General features: G+C 43.3%; 1 protein-coding gene across 3 annotated transcripts in view; it reads right to left on the bottom strand.

Annotated features, from left to right (window-relative positions):
* Nucleotides 1-26,317, bottom strand: part of elmo1 (engulfment and cell motility 1 (ced-12 homolog, C. elegans)) — a 114,987-nt gene that overhangs the window by 5,349 nt on the left and 83,321 nt on the right. For all 3 annotated transcript variants that reach the window (XM_008295501.1, XM_008295500.1, XM_008295502.1), the window contains 5 exons: nt 26,046-26,182; nt 9,276-9,439; nt 6,761-6,873; nt 1,767-1,874; nt 1,346-1,428 (listed from right to left, as the gene is read on the bottom strand). In XM_008295501.1, the coding sequence (XP_008293723.1) occupies nt 1,346-1,428; nt 1,767-1,874; nt 6,761-6,873; nt 9,276-9,439; nt 26,046-26,182 (605 nt within the window). The remainder of the gene's footprint in view (nt 1-1,345; nt 1,429-1,766; nt 1,875-6,760; nt 6,874-9,275; nt 9,440-26,045; nt 26,183-26,317) is intronic.

Here is a 26,317-nt window from a genome sequence, read left to right as displayed (position 1 = left end):
CCCACAGCGCATTACCAACTTTGTTAGTATTTCACGTTTACGACCTCGGAGACAATCCCCGCTCTATATTTGGTATAATAAAACATTTGCTCCCGTTTCTTTTTTTTTTTTTCCTTTCTATGAACTAATTAAGCTCCCCTTTCTGTGCTGCTGTGTCTGCTATCTTTGCGTTTTAAATTAAACACTGGTTAATTTAATTTTCTCTCGCTCTCCCACAACAGCCTTATTTTAATATAGCTGCACAAATCTGCACCTGCTCTTTACACTGCAGAGGATTTTCCACACAAATCGGACCCATCGGAAATTGCGGGAACATTAGTAAACACGGCAGAACATGCAATCAGCCACACTTATCACACATCCTCCAGTCGCTTCTGTGATCCTGTCTAAAATGCCTGCAGGAAAAAAAAAAAAAAAAAAAAAGCACAGCTGAAAGGTGCGCTTCAGAAATGAGATGCAAAATGCAGCACAGATGACAGGCAAAACTGCTCTTCCAGGTCAGCGCACCTGTTTTCTAAATAACGCAAGTCTTGAGGCACAGAAGGTGTTTGAAATGAGCGAAAACATGAGATATATTATGTGGAATAATTACCAAAAAAAAAAAAGTGCCTGCGATGAATATATTTGGAAGAATTTGGGAGACATCTTGTCACCTCTATCTCAGTGCCCTTCAAACGGTCGACATGCCAGCTCCGTTCCAAAGCCCGTAGAGGTGACTTTGGCTGGCCTTGTAACAGTGAGTAATGAAATGTGCTTATGTTCTCATTCACAAGGCTGGGACAGGCCTGCTAGACAGCCCACAGACCCCCCTCAGGTCATTCTTCTAGACCTGCGCTTATCGACAAGGTAATAAAGGAGACAAAGCAGGGAGGAGGCATGCTCTTTTGTCTTCAAGGCTATTTATCCAAGATCCAATATATCAGAGTCCCGCGGGCGGGGGCCGAAGGTTTGCAGAGGAAAAGTACGGGAGAGGAAGGTCTGGTGTGTACACAGATGCAGACAAGATGGCTCTTTCATCCTGGTTAAGGCACCACAGAGGGCAGGCCAGTGTGTTACTATCGCATCTAAACAGCAAAGAAAAGGATGCCGGCATGGTTTCCGCGGCCCTCGTGTGACTATTAAGTAATTTATTTCTACACATCCCCGCTGATGGATGCATCTCTCTCTCTCTCTCTTTCCGTGCTGAGCACTGAGACGCGACTTATTGTGTTATTTCCCAAAGCAAAATTATGTAACGGACATCACGTTATGCAACTGGCACGAACACAGAAACGCGTTCTCTCGCCTGGATACACACCCACACGTATGCACAAGTACACATGCATGCACACACACACACACACACCTTGTTTTGCTTCAGGGCTCCCTTCTCCTTCATGTGAGGACAGTCTTTGCCGGTGATAACAGCTTTGATATCAGCCACAGGCACTGCAGAGAGGACAGAAGTGAGTTCAGAACCACAACAACAACAGCAACAGCAACATCCCTGTGACAACTGTGTCATCCCACATGGGTGCCTGGTTAATCCAAGTGATTAAAATTTATAATTCTCCCCAGATCTGTCACTGTGCAACGTCCAGAAGTAAAAACTGATGTTTACACTGACTATTAAAAGCCAACAGTGTCAGTGACAGTTGGTTGTCACTGCTCGTATTGTGTTTTGGGGCTATGTACGCACTCAGAAATACAGATGCCTTGGAAATTCACATCGTGAGCTACAAAACAGACACAGTGATACAATGCTGAGTATTATTAATTTCACTCACGTTTGTCCTGTAAAGAGTCGTGAGGCACCTCTCCCTGAGGGCTCTCTTCCAGATCTCCATAGTGCAGGACTTTATGATTCGGGGACAGACGACAATACCAAAACTTATCTGCAAGGAAGCGACAAGGAGAAAGGAAGACAGAAGGGAGTAAGAGACAGATTTAGAGGAGTTATGAAATAAACAGTGGCTGGCAAAAGGCATTCTATGGGTATGGATTTGTATGAGTCATCAACAGGAGAGAAAATTAGCAAGGCAAAAAAAATCTGTGACAAAAAAAAAAAAAAAAAAAAAACAGCCTTGAGGAAAATCCACAGATGGGCCGTGATGCTCTCCATGAGGGAGGGATCTTGATGGGCAACAAAACAGACAGTGGGCCTTCATCATTTTAACAGTGATTCAACAGCGAAATACACACTCAAGTCAAGATCACGAAAAGGACATGCAGGTTTTATTTCTCTCACTCAAAGGAGGCACAGAAAACGTGAAACCTCAGCTGTGACTGGATGAAACTTCATTTTTCCTTTAAACGGGGAAATAATTTAAACATGTACCAGGCAGTTATCAGAGGCCTCGAGGATAGAGGACGACTGAGACAATTTAATAATCATAAAAAAAAAAAGGTCTTTGGTGTTACAACATGTTTTAATTTAAATAAGGCTCTGTTTAAGTGGCAGTGGTGCTAAAAATATGTACTGCAACACAAACTGTATACTAATAAATCCTCATAACCAGCATTGTTTATAAGGATTCATTTCTAAGCATTTCTATGTCTTGATTTGATAGTGACAGTGGAGAGAGACAAGAAAAACAGGGAAAAGAAAGCAGGGGATGGCATGCAGAAAATAGACCAGCTGGTTGTGAATCAGTGTAGCCCTGTGATAGACTGGTGACCTGTCCAGGGTGTCCCCTGCCTTCACCCTGAGTCAGCTGGGATAGACTCCAGCCCCCCGTGACCCTAGTGAGGATTGAGTGGTGTATAGATAATGGATGGTTGGATAGTTGCGGATCAACTGGAAACTTGTTGCTCCATGCAGTTCCACCCGTGTGGTGTGTTTGCCCCACGTCCATCACGTTCTATAGCTGCTGCTTCGTGTTTCAGTTCAAATCTTAGAAAACAAGTGGGACAGCACTACAGCTAGGTGCAGAATGAAAGTTGAAAGAATGAAAGTTGATTGAATAAACATGTAAAATGGTCAGACTTTTACAGACCACCAAAAAGGAAGAAGTTACCAACATGGTACCACCGTGACTAGCTGCATAATTGATTTTCTGAAATTTGTATTGTGCATTGCTTATTTTTTCCCAATTTCCAAAATCTTCACAAACGTTTTCTTATCAGACAAAGTTTCTCTCAAGCCTTGGTTTTAATGCAAAGCTCTTAAAGTAGTTCTATTGACACATAATTCAAGCAAGGTTTTATTGAGAAGACGTGTCAAGTAAAGATTTAGTCAGGTTTCTCATGGTTAATGTCACGAGTTATCCTCCAGCAACGAAGGCCTGTAACTACCGGAGTAAAAGTGCTGGATGCTGCCTCCGCCGGCAGCCTCTGCAGCCAGTCTGCTGTTCTTTAGCGATTTCCTGCCAAGGTAGGCACCGAGCTGAGCTGGCAGTGAGCGGGCGCAGACTGGGGAGGTCTGACTGGCGTGTGCACGTTCCAAATCCTAATTGCTGAAAATAGACAGCTGGTGGTGCCAGGCTGGTGCAGAGTGGCACCGGTCCACAGGGAGCAGATAGAGATCTGTAGAGTTGCTGTTCGGGGAGGGGCCGCTATCAACTGTTCCGCTCAACTGATAAAGGTGACTGATTGGCGTGCGAATGCGTGTCTGTATACAACAGCATATGGCCTTCCTCTGGCTTGGAGATGCTGTTTGTCTATGTTAGATTTAATTCCTGTATCACTTAAAACTGATTCAGCAAACGGAACATCGGTGAGTGATACGATTCAGCAGAATCAGGCCAAGTTTCCAAGTTTACTTTCGCTTTAGTGCAGCTTTCACACAAAGTACGCCTCCCTGAGAGCCAAGTGCCGTTACCTGCACCGTGCTGCACTTAAAAGACGGAACAGGTAGCACTCTTTATTTCAAACTTCAAAGTGCCATCCACCTGAGCTTTTAGAGGGAAGCATCCCCTTGTAATGGGCAGCGAGGAGGATAGAGAGAAGATTCATCTGCACTGAAGTCAGCTTAATTAATATTTAATGTAGGTACCGGAGTCCCAGCAGATTGGGCGACTTTGAAATAGTCTTAAAAGATGCTGTGGGAGAAGGAGGGATGGGCGAGGGGAGCACATTTCATATATGTTAAGAAAAAGACCTGACAGTAGACAGAGGGTTAACAAATTAAATTAATAATCAGGAAAGTTTGTCGGAGCAATGAACGAAAAGAAAAATGAGACTAACAAACCAAGTTAGAGCTGACATGCAGCACTCTGATGTAACATCTCATTATATGAAGACTATATTAAACTTGCTATAGGGTCTCCTTTTATTCTTGTTCCGCAAGACGAAGCGCTCCCTCACATTTTAATATGGATATACTGTAAGCGTGAGAACAAAGGCTCAGTGAGGAGAGGGTGGATAGACATGTATGGGCAGTGGGAAAAGAGATCTGAGCAAGAGAGACAGATGAAGGAAGCAGCATATGTAGCTGGCATAAATTCACACATGCACAAAGAAGTTACAGGAGAAGCAGCGTCTCCCCAGAGTTCTCAGAGGCAGCTACAGGCTGGAGGATGACTTGGCCACAGGTTTCCTACAGGTTAGTGTGCTAAATTAAATCCAGCAGAGCTCACGGATTGCGGGTCCAGTGAGCCCGTTGCGTTTCTGCGTGGCATTCGTGCGGATGAATGTGTCTTCAGTTCCTTTCTAAGACCTCAATATGAGTCCCGTCACAGCACGTCGCCACACAAAAGCCAGACGAGCACAAATCAGCCGACCGCATGCAGCGATCTGACTGACGGTTTCCACCTGAACATCTCTCCTGCAAAATTATTTCAACTCTAAATCCTCCCCCCACCCCACCTCAGTGTTTCATTTCAGATTCTCTGTTTCTGTAATCCAGCTTTGACAACATCTGGGTGACAGCTGCCAAGTCGGATCGTGATCAGGCTTTAAAATGCTGGAATACATTGACGTGTGGATAAAAAAAAAAAAACAAAACTTAAAAAAACACCAGGTTTTACTCAGTTTGATTTGACTTATTGGAAAGTACAGTTCCTGCAGGGCAGCCGATGACATTAATGCAATAACGACAAAACCAACCCACAACCTGAGCTTGTCACAGTTTTTTTTTTTTTAAATTTAACTTCATGTATTTGTATATGCAGACGGAGGAAAAAGTGACAGAGTGGGGTGATGGAAAGTGCAGGAGGGAGGACAGAAGAGTGAAGGGATCAGGTCTCGAGCAGATTAAATCCTCTGTGACTCAAGAGCAGTATATTATACGGGCTAAAAACTACCACTGCTTCTCCCTTCTTTGCCTCTTTCACTCCTCGTTGCTTGCTTTCTCTCTTGTGGCAGCGAGTGTGAAATACGATATTAAGCGGAATGATTCAAATACGCTCCAAATCTAAGCCGGCTGCTGGATTTTCAATTTCTATTCCACTTCCTCTTCTCTCCATTGTGTCACTCAGATGGAAAAGCATTAATGCACAAACTAAAGTCATTGAAAAGAGTGCACTGTGTGTGTGTGTGAACAAGACTTTTTCTTCCTAAAAATGCATCATAAATTGGCACCACACACCAGTCTGATGTCTTTTAAAAGCTTTAAATGTGAGTGTCTAAATAGCTCCAGCCAAAAAGCGTCAGGCTTGTGTTATCTCTCAGTAGGTAACACACTGCTTTGTCACTTCACCACACCCTCCATACAGTAGAGCCCGGGGTTACTGCAGTCGGCTCGTCTCTCCTTCTGTCATTTCTCTTCTCAAAGCTTTCTCTAAATTCATCTTGACAAGTGTGTATAAATGTGTGTTTATTGTGCTTTTGGCTTTATGTATCTCCGTGTTTCCATACATCTGTGCGTGCAGGGGCACAAGGGAGGGAAGACTGACATCCGTGTACTGCGTTTCTGTATGCATTAGGTGAGGCAGTGTGTCACTACACATCTCCGCCTCAAAGGCTCAAAGAGCAAGAAAAGTTGCGCAAGTGATCACGACAGCAGATCCACAGCAGTCCAGAGCTTCAAAAGATCCCCTTGGATAAAATATCTCCCGTGGGGGGTTTTCGTGAAGAAAAGGGGAATAAAGGCGACGAAGACGGAGAACAAACAGAGGGAGGCGAGGGAGAAAACAGAAGAGGGGTCCTTGTGGACGGAGCAGACGGAGATGTGAATTTCAATGCATACGTGGACATGATCTGTTGATGAGGGTGATGTAAAGTCAGGTTTGTGCGCTTGTATATGCCGATCAGCCACAACATTAACCCTGTCCAGGATTTTTGGGGTCTTTTGGACCCCAGGCCATTTGGTTTAGGTGACAAGTATTGTTTTTTTTTTTTAATTTTGAAGATTTTTTTTAAATACAAAAAGAGACATTTATCTTGCATTTGGAACCAAAAATACGCCAACTTATCAGAACATTTACTTAACATAGTATGAAAGTCTATAATGAATACCAACATACTCTTTCTTGTGGTCCAATGAACCCTGAAAGACCTTCTACGTATGGCAACATGAAAGTCCTGCGTAGGGTTAAAACCACTGACAGGTGAAGTCACATTTAACACGGCGTTACTATGTGATGTTCTGCTGGGAAACCTTTATAGCATTCATATAGGATGTTACTTTGACATGTAGCTAAACATCGTTGCAGAAAAAGCTCCTCCAGCAGGACACTAAACTCTAAGAACTCCCCAGATCCCAACCCACTGAGCACCCATGGGATCCTGATCCTGTGTCCATCCCACAACAGGTCAGAGCTGTTTTGTTGTCACACCTACACAACATTAGGCAGGCGGTTTTAACGTCGTGGCTCATCGGTGTAAATGTGAATTCTCTTACCTTGCCTCCTGCGACTGCTGATTTTCCTGAAGCAGGTTCCTTCACACAACCTGTTGAGCCTCTGCTGTTTGATCAGCTCCATGATCTCCGGCTGAATCTTTTCTCTCAGCTCCCTGCAGAATGACAAACACACAACATTGGTTCATCTAAATTCTGTTAACCGCACTCATCCAGCAGGCACAAAAACTGGATTTAATTCCATAGTATTTCCCCAGCTTATCTAGCAGCAAACAAACCCCCTCCTCCCCCCCCCTGGATTGTGACTGTCAAGAGAGCGCCAAACACACAGATGTACTTCCACACACTCGCAAATGTGTCACGTAGCATCTCATAAGGTTGATCTGCGGAAATCTGTGCTGCTCCGACGTCCGCTTGAATCGCTGTCATTAATTCATGTATCCTCATGTATGTCTGGGCCGCTTATGAATGCAAAGCACACAGCGCTAGTCACCATGAATTATGTAGATTATCTGGCTGAACAGTGCAGCTCCCTATCGTCATTATAGTTGAGTCCTCTCGTTTACCCTTTATTCTTTTCTTTAACTGAATTTGAGGCTACAGATTTTTATCGTTTTCTTGTACTTCTCCGTGCTGCCAGTCCTTGATCACATTTTTGTCCTCCTTTCTCCTCTTCGTCTCCTTCAGGCTCATGCGCTCTCGTCTCCCCCGCTGCCTTCCACGTCTGTGTGTTTGCCTCATTGGTGATTCCAGTCATTACATTGATCTGTGCTCGGACATTCTCTCCGACATCTTTAAAGAAACAGCTACCGGGAGAGGCGTGGCTCCTTCTAGGAAGAATAATGATATCTTGGTTTTCTTTTGACTGTGCCAGACACAGGTAAAGAGGGCTTTGGATGACTTTGCCGCTTTGTCTTCCCGGGAAGCGGCTTCAGTTTCAATGTTAAATAGATTCTTCCTGGCAAATGTAGAAAATCACAGAAGAAGTGTTGCACTGATAGACCTCTGTGACAGAAGCACTCGGGTTGGTATCAGGTGTTTAAGTGATGAAAGAAGCGGGACACAAACCTTGAGGGAATGTAAAATACCTGCAGAGTACGTCAGGTAAAATATTGCTAAGCACAGGTGAAAACATGAATCAATACTGAATTCTGTTAAAGCGCTTCTCGCTTTTCCTCAGCAGCTTGGAGCAGATCTACTGTATGAATTCTTTATGCAAAATTGATTTAGCTTTTTCTGGTGTAAGCAACTTTATGTAAACAGAACATCGCCCCAATGCATTGCAAAACGTACTTAAAGCAAAATAAATCCAGACGCTGCCTATCAGGAGTCAAAATGACACGAAATAATCCTCAGACTTTCTACAAGAGAGACAGCTTTGATCTGAAGCCATAAAAGCGTCTCTTCACCTTCTTTTGATGTCTTAAGTCGTCCTCTACAGTAATTGATAGTATTAAAGTGGGAGCGTGGTGAGTAGCAGAGGGCTTCTTTAAATCCGTGGTCCGACATGCTCAGCTCATTATGTTTACAAGTCATGATTGTGCTTTATTGATTAGAGGAAAATTCCAACCTCAGTCTCGCACTGTTAAGGAGACTCATCAGTCTGTGACTCCAGTTATGTGGTGATAAAATGTTAAAACGTGCTTCTTTTTTTCATTTTCGATTGCCTTTAAATTTCTAACAGTCTCACAGAACACCTTCTGAGAACAGCCGGAGACTCAGCGTGAACTTGTTGAATTCAGCTGTATTCTTATTTTTCCTTGTTAACACAGTAATCTAAAAAAAAAAATGGGTCTTGAAATAAAAAACGTACCCTTTTCTGCAACATCCTTTACTTTTATTCTACCTTCTCCTCTAGGGATTAATTGGCTGCTAAAGTTTGGTCTCTACCCTTCCAATATTGATTCAATAAGCCCTCGGCTCAGCATTGATTACTGTTCAAAGGGACAAGCTCTTTCGGAGGAACGATTTTTCAATAGTGCTACCTACTCCATTAAATACAGCCAGGACGGAACAATGTTCTTCATTACAGGACCCGCATTCATGATCATTCAATGAATGATCTATTACAGACGAGCTCTCCGTGCGTAATGAGCTGGAGGGTCATTAATGGAGTATTCACTGGGAATTGCATTTACAGACAATCTGAATGGAATGCATTTTTTTTTTTTCAATCACAAGAGGAAAGCGCAGGTGCATCCTGCTTTAGTTCAGCTGCATGCATGTGGCGGACTAATGCAAAAGAGATGAAAGATGCAATTACAGGTATATTAAGAAACACAGCTCTTGTCGTAGATGCAAATTATGTCCTCATTTGGGTCTTAAAACGTGATCAGGTCATCAGAAGAAGAAGGACAGTTGCGATTACAAACAGGAGCATCCAAGTTCCTCTGAGTCTACAGAACATGTCTTTCAGAGTTGCTTGTTCTCAAAACGCAGCTGTCATACCTACAACATGCATTAATAGTATTTTCGAGGATATTATTCATATTAAATTCAGCGTTTAGTTGCAGTCTTTTGTGAGACACTTTGACAACATCACGATTGCCACACTTACAAGATGGGGCGGGACTGGAAGTCTTCCTGATTCATCCTTTCGGACTGGCGTATCTTCAGGATCTCTGTGTAGCTCAGGTTCTGCAGGCGACTTTTGAACTGGTCCAGGGAATTAGGCTTGAGAGTGAGCGCTCGCATGATCTGCTCCCTCACCACCTGCATTACCTGCGCAACAGAGCGGAGAGGCAGAGGAGGGTGAGGTCAGATCAACGTGGGTGCAGGAAACATACAGGATGGAGACAGAGTCTGTCTGAGTCCACGCAAGAAGTCAAAACCTCCCTATTTCTGGGGTCGGAGGAGCATATAAAGTTCTGCTCCATTCCCAACAGGATTAATGATGCCGTGTTATTTTTTTTTTCAGAACTGGAGCCAGTAATCCAGCCTGGTGCATCGAGCCTTAAGAGGAAAAGAGCCGAACAATTCAGCAGCGGCCAGTCAAGTGTTAGTTGTACATCAGGGAAATGCACGACAGAACTCGCCCATAATCCCCACCTAGCTAATACCATTAATTTGGCTACGGCAGCAGAAGCATGACATCACGAGTGTTGTTCCAAGTCATCGATCCCACTCAAGGGGTCTTACTAATACTCCACAACATATAAAACACAACATGCACGTTAACTTAGAGCATATGCACAGCTGCCAGTAGACACACACACAAAACGCTTCTGTGTGCAGAGCTGCACCGACATACATTTCAAATGAAGAATATGACCAACAAGCAGAAGGAAATGGCAAAAAAAAGGTAACTAACAGTGACAGAAAATTACATTATCTCATGTTTGTGCAGATAAAAAAGTAAAATGTGGATTTGCATGTGTCAGTGTGGAACCTTCTACAACAAGATTTAGCAGACAGACTAGCTTTAATAAGATACAAATGAGGTCACCTGAACATTTTAAAACGTCACTTGACATACAAACCATTTGAAAAAGTGCCACTCCAGCAGGAGTAGAAATTGCTAATTTTGTAACCGCACTAATTTAACTTTAATTGCAGCTTTAGTTTCTGTACCACAAACACTAGATTAGATCAAAATGAATGTCCACCTGAAGTCCAGGACCTGAATGAAGCGTGCTCACATTCATTAAGATGTGCAAACCTTAGCTTGAGCTACTTTATGACAGGACTGTGGGGATTTTTTTAACACAGTTAATAAAGAGCTGATCTTTCAAGCCTCTAGAAAATTAGTCTTAAGATGAAATATTCAATGACAGCTGCTTCCATTTAGCTTTGTGCTCTGACAAGTGATGTGGATTCTGCGTAATTACCACTTGAACACTAATACAACCCAAAGACGTACTCTTTGTCTGTGAAGGTACCCGGCCAACAACACAAGGGACTTGACTGAGAGCAAACACAATTCCTGATGTGATGAAACAGACCATCACCTGCACCATCAAAACAGAGAGTAGTTTACAGAGGCTGGGTTGAAGTGGGGCCTGTAAATCCTGCTGAGGCGCCGTGTGTAATATTTGGCTGTAAAAATAAACTTGACCGGGCTTTTAAACATTTCTCCGGCCAAGCTCAGCCGTTCCACTTACTGCAGATGATGTGATGGCAGACGTGACAAGCAGCCCTGATTATGGATCAACCTTGTTAGCAGCTGCCTCTGGGCCTGCAGATGCTGATTCACTGGATTAAATCATACCGAGGTGACAGAAGGAAATAAACTGTCTTCCCTTCTGTTCTCTTTGATTTTGCTCCATTGTGTTTTCGCTCTTCTCTGCTTGATCAAATGCTTGAGGACGCTCATCTATTTCCAGCCTCTGCAGACGCTTGCTCAAACTCTATTATAAAGAGAGACAGTTTGTATTTGCTTATAGATACACAAAAACAGTACAGGTGTTTATGTACTTTGTGACTGATGTGTTTTCCTGTGTTGTGCTATTCAGTATCATCTGGACTCTCCAACCTTAACAACCAATGCCGAAACCCAGCCAAGATCCCAAATACAGACTTATGTAATATTGTTCTCGCTGTTTGTTTTCACTGCAAGGCGATTACTCATCAACTTGCTAACCTCTGGACACTCACTATTCAGGCTAAGCCAGGGGTGAGAGCATTAAAAATAGAAGATTTCTAAAATGAAATATCAAAATAAATAAAACATGCACAGCATAAACCTCAATCCAACGCAAATCAACAGAGAAACTCAAGATGGCACAGGCAATTGGAGATAATCCTCTTAAATCAGCATCAGCAGTATTCTCACTGTTACAGTGCATTAAGACTGGACTCCTCTTTTGGGAAGTTGCTGCTGCACAGTGCCAGAAAAAGGAATTAACCCATTTCTAATTCTAGATCTGATATGGTCTGGTGTTAATACGCTGGTATGAAGCTTTCACACACACAAAAAAAAAGACAGAAAAAAATGTAATTTTGTAACTGATTACAAAATTTAATCCCGGGATTAACTTTTGGAATGCAAATATGTTTGGAGGCAGTAATCAGTGTATTTTCCAACTAATGGGCGACAAATTGACCCCTGGAATACAAACATACGCAACAAGGCGACAACCACAGAAACGAGAAGCGTCAGCAGGTTGTACGGAGAGTTACTGAGAGCACAAGAAATTAGCTTTCGGACGTTTCAGTGAGCCGACATATCAGATTTCTCAGCTGACATATTTAAAGAATCGCTTGCAGAGAAGACATTATCACCATGTGTGACTCTTATAGTCTGATTTACTTACAAATCTCAGATGCTGACACACATCAGTGCACATGTGGTCTTCTCTGATGTGATCCAAATCTAACTGGCACTGACGCTGATGCAGAATATCAGTGACTCAGCAGCGGTACATCCTTCAAATCCCCTCTGACAGGGCGGACAAAAGTTGAGATCAGGATGTCGGTTGTGGACAAAGGAAGCTAAGATAAAGACGACGTGTACCACGAATGATCCTCATATTGTCATTTTCTACATAATTCTTGTAGCATTTTTAAAACAGACACCACCACTAAGTAAAAAGGCAATTTCACAGACAACTCTCTTTTGCAAAAACTGCAGAGGAGATATATTGTGCATGAGGGACACCAACTAAGACATGAAGAGGAGCCCAGATGCTGAATTATCTTGTGGCTCAGAGCTCAGTGTGCTGTAAAATGCTGCTGTACGTTAAAGTGACAGGATCGTTCATGAATTTATCATGAAGATCATCTGCAGTAACGCAACGCAGGAACCGAAACGCAAATGCCAGCACATAAATGTCCATCCGCTAGAGGGCGAGGGTCGACATGCTCCCTCCCTGCAGGTCAGGACTTGTTCTAGGTGAAGAGACTCTGAGTCGAGATGCAGGCTCGTGGTGTCGGTTTATCCATCCATAAAGACAGCTGTCCTTTCCTCCCTCAGCTGCAACAGCCAGGAACACATTTATGCTAACTTCTACCGTTCACCTCCACGAAAGACGGTTTTCTGTATTCTGCCTGCATCTGTGATTCCCTGTAATACATGCGCCATATTTTCATGGGGAGAAACAGGTGTCCAGCAAACGGCTGATTTACAACCCCCAGGACTGGCATTTTCAGCATCAGCCCGTCACCTCGGCCTCCTCCCCTCCTCCTCCTCCTCTTCCTCCTCCTCCTCCTGCTCGAGCTGAAAAATGCGCAGCCAAATGGATGAAGCCACAGCTTGCAATCATGCTACGAGAGATTCATCACTCCTGTCCACTATTTTTAATCACAGCTTCATGCGGTTACCCCGTCATAAATTTTCGCACACATGCGTGGATCTATAATACTCATAATTATGCCTAAAATTAATTTATTTTCCCATTAGGATTACAAATGGTGTGTCAGCGTGTCTACAAGGAACATTATTCCCCTTAAAAAGCCATTTAAAAATACAGGAAATTATGACAGATAGAATTTGGTGTGCGCCGAAGATTTCAGACTGTAAACACAATGAAATCAGATCTCTTTGTCACCTTCAGCTTTCTTTCCCACCTAATCCTGATCTCTGGAGACCAACTGCCACCCAGCCCCGGTGTTTCAGCAGAGCCGTCCCAGGGGAATGTTCATTAATATGCCTTGTTTGCAGTCATGTCTCCAGCAGGAAAACAATTCTGTTGGCCCATGTGGCTGCTCTCATGCTAATTAACACTGCGAATATTCATCACATTTAATACGAACACATGGTCCTTTCACAACAGGGCGGGGGGGCATTATGAATATTTTATCTTCATCCTTCTCTGTTATCCGCTAATTGCACAGAGAGCACCTTGGCAGAGGTGAGGTGACGTCAGCGCTGAAGCAAACTTTGCAGGCTGAGCTCTCTCTCTCTCTCTCTCTCTGGGGACGAATTGAGGCTCAGTTGTTGCACTGCCACCATGCCGGAGACACTCTTGATGGTCAGAATTGTTCATCTTGTTCTTTCCATTTAGTCGGTTGTGTCGATCCAAGATTTATCGGTTCTATCTTGTTCACCTTTATCCCCGTCTTTCTCCACGTTCCCCCTCACGCTGCCTAATCTCTTCCAGACAACAGGCCATCATTCTTTCTTGCGGCTCTTTCAAAGAGAAGTTAGACAGCGGAGCAAGTGTCAGCAAAAAGTAATTAAACGCCGTCCCATGAGCCATCAAGTGCACGTAATGAAGAGCTGCCCACCAAGACTCCTCCGTTCTCCCCTCTCCTCCTTCTGTTACTTCCAGACTCTCCTCAAAACAGGACAGTCGGGCAGTTCCACTCCCTTGAAGTTGCCCCGCCATCCATCATCGACAACGCATCAGCCGTGACAAATTACCATCCCCTGCTCGCCGGCCAATCGGCTGCGGCGGCTGCTCCATTTACCTAAGAGGATGCTAATGACATCATTTACCAGCTGTCAGTCAAAATGCTCAGCCGCCACTCAAGCCTGTGTGGAGAAATCTGGAGATTGTCCTGAAGAAACACTTTGGTGGGCAAATAACACGGCAGTAATCACAGGATAATGACTTTGCTGATAACTCCCTGAAAGCAATCAAAAAGTCAATCTCACATGGTGATAATGGGACCCTTTACTAAAGCAGACACATGCTCACGCACATACAAAAGCAGCACACTCAAACATGCATGTGCTTTTTCAAAAAATACGTACCAGAAAAAGAGAACACAGGGATTTCCATTTCCTTGTTATTGAAATGGTAATTACATTTCCCCTCGCTGCCACCATGTCCCATGTTCAGTTAATAATTATCTCCTTCAAAGTTGACCATGATGTCATTAAAAATAAAACAATGCCGCAAAGATGGACATGAAAGGATGCCTCTTATCACGCTGCACGGAGAGAGGAGGCTGGCACAGTTTGTATTAAATTTAGAAGCTGATAAAAATGCAAAAATGGAAGCAGACAGGGATAAAAATGTGACAACGTGGTGGTGGAAGACATATAGCTTCTGCTGTCACTGTAAAATTACTATCAAATTTAATTTAATATTCTAAAGCAATAAAAAAAAAAATCAGTACAAAAGATGCGGATGCAATTTTATTGAGTACAGCTTAAAGAGTGTCGTCTGCACTGTATTAAATCAATGATAAGATGTGTGTTTTTAACGCATGTGGCCATTGTTTCCTTCTGGTTTCTGTTTGTGAAATAATAGTGACACTAATCTATGCCAACAATGCCAACTGTGCCAGTTTATAGTCTTCCTCACCCCCTGCAGTCTGTGTGAGAGGACGTTCGGGGAGGCACAACAAAACGCAGATCTCCGCAGCTTCGCTCTGCTCCCAGCATAGCGTAGCGCTTCAAATGCTTCCCACTGGCCTGAAATAGCAAAACGCTCGAGCTGAAACAACAGTCGACGCCGCTCTGCACGTCAGCTGCTGTCGGTGTCAAACATGTGACGGCTACAGAGATGACATTTGTAAGGAACTTCGGATGAAGACGTCTTTGTGACAGTGACATGGTGGCAAACTTTGTCGCTATAGCACAGACAGAAACTGTTAAACGTGAGGAAATCAATGCAAAACCTTGGTAATTCTATACTGAACTAGGTGGCTGGCCGTGCAAATGGTACAAAGTGTGACACGAGAGACACTCGGGGTGATGTGCAAGCCGTGAATATTGCACAACAGCCAGATTTTCAGAATATATTAAGTATATCCAGCTTTTCTTGTTAGACTCTCTTGAAAATCCTCGTCTATGTTACATCTGCTAAGAGCAAAGTAAGTGGGAAGGCACCACTCTCATTCATTAAAATTTCAATATGCATCTACCCTCCACAGCTCGGATGTATTGAGTCATTGTATCTGAATATTTCAATGAAATAAAATAGAGTGGCGAGGGGGTAAATGTTACTTTAAAGTGCTGCGGAAAGCAACTCCTTTCTCTCTTAGTGAATGCCTCTGGGACGTATTTGACAGCATTGCTGCACCACAGAAAAGCGCACATACTGTATTGTAGGCAAAACAGCTGCGTGCACTCTCAACGTACACAAACACACTAATTTATTCTCTTATTTTGCAAGCACTGTAGATTAGGAACAAGCACCAGCACACATAACAACAGCTAATAGTCATTAATAGCGACTACTACCCAAACCACACCTGCAGACCTCCCTGCATCAATTCTATTCTTCCTTCCGCATGACTGATGCAGGATCGACACCGGCTGTTGCCGCTGGCTGTTGTTGTTGCCATATTTAGAGGGCCAGCACTGCATGCCGACACAAACTGTCAAAGAAGCTCTTTTTCAACAAGCAGCACTCTATGCGAGGCGCAGCACAGCCCATATGGATGACTGGAGAGGAAAAGTCGCCTGGGAAATCGCCACTTACAGTGAGTCCATCAAGAAATGCTAATGAAAGCCAATTGCTGACCCTGGCTTGTGTACAGCATTAATGAGTGTTTTATTATGACACAGTTGTTACAGGAAATATGAACATTCAGCATTAATTGTCCCAGAGGGGCGAGTAAATTGGTGGTGATTAAACATCTATTCAAGGACATAAAAGCAGGTATTTCATTATGTGAGATAATGCATCAGGGACAAACACCACCTAAGAGCACTGCCTTGTGCCTTGTCGCTTGGTAGGCTGACTGAAGTTGTCTGGAAAAGTAAATAAAACTACTTCTCCATGAATAATGCAAGCAGGTCCCATTTAAGCCAGGGACAGGGATTTTTTTTTTAAATGCCAAAAGTGCAAGTTTGGCATCGCACAGAGCAAAGCAATTTTTTGCCGACGGATGCAGTGATTTTCTCCAACATGCGATGGGACTCAGGGACTGGTAGGAAGTGGAGTTTACAGAAGCCAGTGGGACTTCTGTAAAATATTTCAAACATGGCGGAAAATATCAAGCAGAATGAGGATATCACATTAAAAAATTAAAGATCCCCTCCAGTGTCCATATGCTGGTTTTTATACACTATAATGAGCAGTTGACGGCGACGCTGAGCATTTCCACTTTTAAACTCTAGCGCACTGATGACAGTCTCAGAAATGTAGATTGTCTTCTGGGGTTTTTATATGTAGCAAACTGAAATCTCGCCAATCGACTTCATGTCATCGTGAAACGTAGAGAAGCTTTGACAGCGTTTGAGCAGAGTTGCAGGCGAGCTGGTGTGCTCGGGCTGCAGAGAGTGGCGGAGGGATGAGTGGAGAGAGAAGCAAGGGTGGGATGCAACAGCGCAAAGTGATTATTTTTATGGAAAAAATTAATCTAAATATGTAACATTTGGCCACAGACATGACTTTTTAGAGGTTTAATCAATAACCAAAGAGGGGCTTTAACAATGTGATGATTTAGTTCAATACACGTCTTTTTTTTTTTTTTAAGCATCAATGCATAACTCCCTTTGCAAATTAATTGCTCTTGTGTATTTAGTCCTGTGTTAATTGCAATAATTAATCTGAGCATGGCTTTGACCCAATCCAGCTCTTGTTTCTTTGTTGTTGGTGAAGGACAGCGGGCCATTGAAAAATACCAGACAGAGACTTTCTGAGCAACAGAAATCTGTCTCTCTACCTTAAATGCACCGTCCCACAGACAGAGGAAGTGCTCCAATTTGATCAATGATTCCAGCAGTCATACATCAAAACTGTATTATTGTATGATACTAATGATAAGGCCTTTGGCAGCTGTATCCTACAACGTACACACAATAACTCACACCCACACACACAAGAGCCTTTGTGGAGACTTTTCAATCGCGAGGGCTGCTGTGCACAAAAAAGAAAAGAAAGACAGATCGCATGCACTTGACAGAATGGCACGCAGACATAAATATATGAATAGATAGATGAATAACTAAATCAAAAGACAAGAAAAACTTGAGTTTACTCGTCTCTTCCCCCTGCTGGTTTTTTTCCAGCGAGCTGTTGCGGAGGATGAGACAACAGTATCATTATCTGGATACACAGCACAACAAAAATGTTAGCTCTGCATCTCCGCTCATGCAGCTCTGAAGGTTTGATGCTAATGACTGATGATCTCTCTGGTCTGATTAGCGAGCTTAGCTTTGGTGTTCTCGATGTGAGTGGGCCAACGCTGCCTCAGATCAGAGATCCCCCCTTAGGCACACACTCACACAAACACTCACACACTCATGAAAAACTAATGCGTTGAAAAAAAGAAAAGAAGAAAAACACAAGCCCCCCTGCACGGAAACACAACTGAGCATTCACACTATACTCTCGCCTTATATACAAACCATGAGGGGAGTGGAAAAAAAAACACACAAGCAATCTCATAAAACCCCTTACACGCCCCTACAAGGACTCAAACGCAAATACACCAATTTGTTGTGGCGCATGTACAGACACACTTTCGCGCACTGTCCGAGTGTGCTCACACGAGTGCAAAAAAGAAAAAGAAGAAAAAATTCCAAAACAATAAAGCAAACCTTGTTAAGGGAGTGGGAGGTGAGGCAGCCAGGCAGAAAGATATAAATAGCCTGTCTGAATTCAACAATAGAGGTGGCGGGGGGGTGGGTGCTGGTGGTGGTGGTCGAGAGGCAGGAATGAGGAGGAGGAGGGAAAGAAAGAGAGAGAGAGAGAGAGGCAGAAATGAGAGAAGAAAGAAACTGAAGGAAGGAAAGAGGGATAGCAACATCTTGGTGAGGTATAGGAAATAAGAAAACAGCAGGTCTCATCGCTGGAGAGGAGAGGAGAGGAGTGGGGGAGGTGCAGGTTTATCCTCATAGATGTACCGTTTCATGCAAAGCAGGACAGCAGCAGTCACAGTTGTTGGCATATGGCAGCGTGTGCAGCGCTTTCACCCACTGCCCCAAGCTGCTTCCTGGAATCCAAACATGGCATCCGCCCAAAAAACCTTTGGCACCTGCAGCCGCATTATTATTGTCACATCACTTCTGACTCGACGCACCAACACCCATTTAATTAATCAAGTATGCACGCATGTTAACCTTCTGGCAAACCGGGTGAACTGTCCTCTCTGCTAAACAGCAGAGTCAGAAAGCATTTGCATTGATTTGCATTAAGCGTCCTTAATTGATCTGGAGCCTTAAATAGAACTGAAACACCACGTCTTAGTAGGGGCTAAATAATAGCTGATCTAGGAAGGTTATGAGGGGGGGGCGCTCGGTTTTTGAAGATTGCCATGTGAATAATCCCACATGGGACAGGTCAGTCTTCAACATGGCTGAACAAAGCCGATTATCTACTCTCCTCTATATCACCCCAGGCAGGAACAGAAATGTCAAACAGCAATAAAAAAGGGTTTGCTTTACCTCTGCGCTTGGTTCATTTAGCTCAAGTGCTACCTTGGACAGGATCATGGTCTCTTGCTTAAGGCCGCTTTATTTTTTTACTGACAGACACGCTGGTGTGTTTTTTTTTTGCGTGCTTGAACTTGGCTTGTCATTTAGGAAATAGTATCATTAACATGGCCGTTTATTTTTATGAAATACACTATTTTTCGTGCTGAGACTTAGATACCATTCTCACATCCATCTGTTCAATGTGAGGCTAGATCCAGGACGCAGTTAGCATGAAGCCTGGTCCTGCCAAGAAATAGTTCTGCACCCTGGTAAAACCACAATGGGTCATATTTACACCTTGATTTTTGCATGAAAAAAAAAAAAATACAGAGATATAACCAAGATTTAGAGGTGTAGATTGGCACCTTCCACTGAACTACCTTCTGGCTGCAGCTTCCTACCAAATCATCTGCTGCAGAATGAGAATTTAAGATATGAAATTAATCTTCTAATCCATCTTTTTTTTCTAAGATGAGTCAATTCCATATTTTGTGAGTAACATTTTCCTGCAACACAACATCTCCTTATCATGCAACAAATCCTCATATAGGAAACACTTGACAGATTTGGCTCACTTTCGCCTCATCGATAATCAAAAATTGCTTTTGTTTAAGCTCTAGTCTGTTAACTTTTTAATCACAGCAGAGCAGGTGAGACACAGTTCCTGAACAGCAGGCTGAATAGGACAATAAATGAGTGCAATGTTACTGTGTTTCTTCCAAAAACAAATGAAATCAGGTGCTGGCAGTATTTCACAGACTCCTGCTCGACAGTCTGGGCCTGACCTCGCTCTAATCCCGTGTCAAACCCCTCTGGCTAAAACACTGGTTGAAGCTCATCCAAGGCTGAGAGAGACAGTGTGGAGTGGAGGAGAGCAGTAGTAGTGGCATTGAATTCCTCTGGTGACAAACAGTGGGTGTTGGTGATGTGGAGTAATCCCATTCACAACACAACAAAGCCCAACCCCCCACAACACACACACACACACACACACACAGTACACTGGAATACAGAGGATGCCTGGGGTGTGATGGAGGGGATGTGTGCATCTAAGGAGATGTGGGTGTGCGTTTGTGAGACAGGGTGAAATTGTAATCCAGCAGATTATATTTGTGTGACTGAGTGTGTGTGTGTTAATGAAAAGGCTGCGATGTGGGTCCCGGTCTAACCTGCTTACGCCTCGCCGAGTCTGCACAGTCCCATCTGTCCCTCCTCTTTCTCTTCCGCTCTGCCCCCCGTCCCATCCTCTCCATCCCTCCCTTACCTTTTCTTCTCCCTCTCCCTCTCCCTCCTCCGCATCCAGGCAACAACACAAACAGTCCCTCTTCCTCCCCTTACTACCGCCTCCCCTCCGTCCGTGCTAATTGAAAGCCCTCATCTCTCATTTCCATTCTTAGTACTTACATGTCACCTCCATGCTTCCAAGCGCGGTGTGATGCTCTCCACAGTGACTGACGAATCCTCGTGCCTTTTTTTTTGCCAGAGAAGGAGTTTTCTGAGCGCTCGACGGGGAGGCAGGGACGGATGGGGAGGATGGATGGATGGATGGAGGGGGGAGCAGATGGCTCCTCGGATGAGCTGTCTAGCTGATTGTGGACAGTTAGCTTTAGCGTTAGCCACAATAAGGGAAGACTCGTCTGTCAACACAGCTCGAGCACCACCTCCTTCTGCCTTTTCTCTCCTCTCTCCTGTTCTGGCTATTTGTTCCTTCACTTGTACTGCTTGACTCTCTCTTTTAGCATATTCTCCTCAATTTACAAAAAAAACCAAAAAAACTGCCTCCTTCTCCTGTGTTAAACTTCACCTATCTACCATCTACTATATTTTTTGTAATGCCTCTCTATTTGCCTTCCTCCCTCCCTCTGTGACTCTAAGAGCATCAGCCAGGCTGCTCGGCTTCGCTTATGTTGATCTCCAGGCTTATGCCCTGATTGGACACACGCCACGATCAGAGACACCAATGGAGGTGCAGCGAGTGGATCACATGATAAGTGTGTATGTGTGTGTGTGTGTGTGTGTGTGTGGGAGAGAGAGGTTTAGACGAAGAGGGAGGGATAAGAGAAGAGGAGGAGAAGAAGGAGGAGGGGTATTGTGAGTGGCTGCAAGCCGCTACATCAGTGAGGAATTTTTTTTTTTCCAAGAGCAGCCTGAGCAGAGAGAGATGAAGGTTTTTTTTTTTCCTTTTTTTTTTTTTTGTTCCTCCTGTGGGGAAGAAGAAGAGGAGGAGGAGGAGAAGCTCTCAGCGCAGACGTTTGGATGAAGGGACGACAGGCAGCCGTACAAGACAAGAGTCTCTGATAGACGCTCGCACAAGCACTGATGCACAGAAAACACAGGCACATGCAGCAGAGTGGCTCCATCTTACCGAAACAGAGCCAGAGTAGTGCAGCACAGCAGAGGTAATTGAACGGGGGTTGCTATGGAAACAGGGGAAACGGTTGCTGACGGTCGGAGCTGTGCCCTGGGAGCATCAGACTTGCCTCCATTAAACGCACACATACATCCATGCGCGCGCACACACACACACACACAGATACACACACTCTCACCTCTTGTTCTCTGTCTTTTACTAAACACTACATTCAAAAAACCAACAAGGCAGAAAGTGTAGCAGCTCCGTGGTGGTGTGTGCGTGGGCTTAACTGCCACAGTGTTTTTAAGCTTCATTTAAGCCTTTGTCGTAAATGAGCAGAAATTCATGTAAGACCCTGTGCGTGTGTGTGTGTGTGTGTGTGTGTTGGGCCGATGCTCAGTCATCCATGAGGCCACTGAGAGAGCCATCAGCGTTTAAGATATGCTCACACACTTGCAAGTCCACGACACCATGCACGTCCAAACATCGATAAAAACCTGAACGAGGTGTTTTCACATCCAACACATTGGGAAAGCTCAGCGCTGTCAGCGTCTGGCAGCGATTGCAGGAGCTGCAGAGGAAATCTAGCCATGCACCAAGCGTGTTTTGAAGTGGACACCCTCAGAATTATCCTCGACACGTCTTATTATCCACCCACACCAGGATGCGTCCTCTCTGAAGAGGATACACCCTCTTATACTGTATGTACATTTAGAACGCCGCCTTGCATAGCATCTACACACTAACGTTACGAACTAGCCCTTTAGCAACACAAGCAAAAGGTGTTTGTCCAACAGAGCAGAGCTGGATTCGAGCTTATTTATGAATATCACCGTGACAGCTCATGACACCACATTTTTCATGAAGTACCATAAAAGAGAAAAGCTATTTATTCCTCGGTTTACTAATACTGATTACCTGACAAATTGAGAAGAAGGGGCAGCAACAGTCCAGTTAAAAGCACAATCACTGTGCTTCAGTGGCGGCGAGAGGCATTAATTCTTGTCCACAGCACGTCAGCACTTCTGCATAAATTAGTATCAGACATTATTCCACTGAACAATACATAAATGCTTTTACCTTTTCCCTAGCTTTTTTTTTTTTTTCTCTCTCCAGGCAATTTCTTTTTTATTCTTCATTCAGAAGATTTCTCCCCTTCCTTTCTTTCCTAATCACATCCCTTATAGATACAATGAAATTAAAAGAAATACATTTTCCACATTCTAACGCTGTGCCTCTTTGGTAATAGTTCATTTAGCTCATAAGAGAGGGCTGTGTTTGGATTTCATAATTATACCCCACCCACATATTGCATTTCACTGACATACATGATTGCTTTTCACTGTGACTTTAAATGTAGATTTCTGGGATTTCTATTTCCCTTCATTCCCTTATAGCATTTTAACGAGTCACTTTATTGACCATGTAAAAGGCTTCAACCGAAAACTAATTTTGCTGTCGCTCTCATTAGTATGAAATGATCATTTTTTTCATTTGCTCAAGCTAATTCTCAGGATTTGGAGGAATTTCAGCTTTCTCAGTGAGATTTCTTTCCCCCCCTCGCTATCGTTTCGTTTGACGGAACGAGCACTCGATGACTGTTTCACTTACAGATAAGCCGCACAGATTCTTGTCGAACAAATTATGTAGAAACGACAACTTTTCCAATATCATCAGAGGAGCTGATGTCTCGAGACATTTCTCTAAGTTCAGAGTGCATACAAAGTGAGACTCGGCGGGAAGCGGCAAGCTTCACACGCACCATTTAGCTGATACGAAGCCCTTGAGACTTAACGGTCTTGCCATCGACAAGCTACTGCTGAATTTCAAACTCCCGAGTGTGTGACGAAAGATGAGGCCGGGGAGGGAAGGGAAGGGGGGGGTGAAGGAAAGGAAAGCGGCTTCTATCTTCAATCGACTCTCACCTACACGGGGAGGGAGTGAGGAGAGGGGGGTGGAAAACAGGATTGCTTGTGAATGGCATGTGGGTTGAATTGAACATGAGATGTAGTAATTCTATGAGAAAAAGTTGCATCACTTGTTTCTCATTAAATAAAGTCAAAGTTTCAGCTCATTAGAGGAACATTTAGACCATCAGACAAGCAGACTGACACGATAAATCTCCTGTGTAACAGAGAAAAATTCATTTTCTCACTTCTGAATTCATAAAACCAACAACACAATCAGGCTGTCAGAGTTATCCCACTACAGAATCTTTTACTGAGTTAAAAACACAGACGCTGATGAGGACATCAATAGACTGGAGGTGGATTTAACATTTATTCAACAAATGCAACCGAGGACGACTACATTTGCCTGTTGTTTTTCTTCTTCTTACAGCCTCTTGCAGTAGATCAAAAAAAGCTGTAACAAGCCTCAAAACAACAACAACAATACATTTTTTCACATCACTCCTCATTTCTTTTGTGAAAGTTGAGAGCGAGACTTTTTTTTTTCACAACATTGCATCTGAGCGCTAAGTTCTGATTGTAATGACAATCAAGCCGGCTTATGAAACTCCCGCTGCTGTGTTCCATCATTTGACTCACAGCGAAATAATTGAGGATGATGCAATTCAACGCTCGCTTTATTTATGCAGTCACTTCATTCACAAACAAAAACAAGGGGCACGGGCTCTTGAAAACTGGACGCTGTTAGAGAATATACTATCACATTTATGCAGAACAGTATGTGTCACATTGGACTAAAAGGTGACTTCCTGCAGGGAAGAACTAAAGACTGGCTCACTTTGCTTCAGACATTTTTTTTGTGTAAACAAAGCCAGTAAGAGTTAGCAGAAGACTGAACCGCAACAAATAATTGTGTCAGCAGCGACTTGGACACAGCGTGGATTGTAGCTTGTGCCGGTCTGTTTGGTGTTTGACACCATAAGATGATCATAATTTGTTTGACAAATCAAGCAAAAGGCACATCGCGTCTGCTGACTGTTACAACTGATGCCCAATTGACTGCACAACATACAATATCTGTCATAAACACCTCATTACTATCACCGTCTGGCCACACACACACACACACACACACACTCACATAATTTCCTGTGTGAGCTGACTCAACATTAGCCAGCTAACAGGAAGTTTGTCATCTGCATCCAAACTACACTGAGCTCCAAATGAAGATGTAGGAGCTTAATCAGGGGCTCAGCCAATGGAGGCAGCTAATGTTTCATGTGAGAGTGAAAAAAAAACAAAGCACCGCAAGAACAAGATCTATCCAAACATTTTAAAACAAAAAGCCCCCGAGGTGTGTGCACAGTTCCCTCTTTCAAAAACTAAACGCTCACAGCGCGCTCATCTTCGAACATGCATGTGCACGCCATACTAATGAGAGAATCGGAGATATGATAATTGCAGCTGTAATTTGGTGAGAGACATGTGACTGTGCTGCTTCCGGCTACAGCTTAAAGCAGACAGTTAATGATGTAGTCACGATTCTCCGCGGCCTTAAAATAGCAAAAATCGGTCATTAAAAACAGTGTTATGAAACAAAGGCTCAGCTGCTATACATTTTGTCATGAACATGCTGGTTATGTGCCATCAAATATGAAATGATGGATCTGTCACATTGTGCAGGTCCAATTTGTAGGATGAAAGAAGATACAACCCTCTGAACAACAAGCAGTTTCTCGCTCACATTTTTTGTCACTGTGGGTCATTGCAGTAATAAAGCCTCAACCTTTGAGTAAACAGCCAAATTGGAGACCTAAAAAATAGCTTCTGTGCAACATCACAGCATCAGAATGGCATAAATCATAAAAAACAAAAAGCAAAAGTTGCTGTTCTTTGGTTATGTGTTCTGTTAATATTGATTGACATTTTTACAAGTGCTCACAGATGTTACCGTATGGGAAAAAAACACATGGGAGCTCCACTTGGTGTAGATATTTTATTATTATGTTTCAGTTTGTTTCTATGCTGCTCTGTGAAAACACTGCCTGCAGTTCAGCTGGAAGTCCCTGAATTTTTGTCCCGTGACTGCTGGTTACAGCCGAGTCATGAATGGCTTCACGGCTGCACTGAGGAGCGCACATTTTTTAGCTTGTTTTTACAGGATTTGGTTAAAGCAAGCAGTTTATTTTTGAAGAATCTTTCAAAAGAGACATGTAAAATACAGTGTTTTTAATGAAATATCACAATTTGAAGCTTAGATTTGGTTAATTACCCCAACTGTGCGAAATGTCCCACATGAATCTGACATTTTTTTTCCTGTTTTTCAAGTTTCTTGTTCCTGTCAACCAGGGCATTATGACAATTTTTGAAAAAAGATAACATGCCTTTTAAAACCATTCGCAGGATTTGTGGTTCAGAGGGTTAAGCAGTGAAATGTTGCTGTGGCACATCTTTATCCGTTGAAAAACTATTTTATATTTGCAAAAGACTAAAGCTGTCTTGCAATTTCACACTACTCATTATTATTTGTAACGAATTTTAGTGGGATTTCTTAACAGAATATTAAAAAAAAGCGAGACACTCCCTCTATCTAAGTAGGACTATCTACAATATGGTTAAATGTTCCAAAAATCAAGATAATTAAGTGTGTCTATTGGCATCAAGTGTAGTTGTTCAATTTGTCACTTGTCCAGTGTGGATGCACTTCAAAACGAGCTACAATTAATACGCAGCATGGAAACGGAACACATCGATGTTTTGTTTTTTATTATTAATCTCAATGTCCCCAAAACACACAAACATGCAGCTTACCTTGTTGAAATCTTCACTCGTGGCTCTCATCTCCTTCCAGGTCTTGTTGAGCAGCTGGATGCAGATGCAGAAGAATTCCTCAAAGGAGCGATCGTGGGTGAAGAACATCGGGTGGAAGTCGTGGCAGTTTTCACTGGCTGTGGACACAAGAGATACACGCCGTCATCTACAGAAGCACACATCAGTGAATGAAGCTTGTTAGTGAGTGATAAGAACCTTAGTTTGGCTCTTAATATGACAAAATACAAATAAAGTTGTCTTTAATTGATAAC

The sequence above is a fragment of the Stegastes partitus genome, unplaced genomic scaffold (genome assembly GCF_000690725.1).
Source record: "Stegastes partitus isolate 25-593 unplaced genomic scaffold, Stegastes_partitus-1.0.2 Scaffold1053, whole genome shotgun sequence".
NCBI classification, from domain to species: Eukaryota; Metazoa; Chordata; class Actinopteri; family Pomacentridae; genus Stegastes; species Stegastes partitus.
The sequence above is the reverse complement of the archived record's forward strand: the minus strand, read 5'-3'. Positions and strand labels throughout refer to the sequence as shown.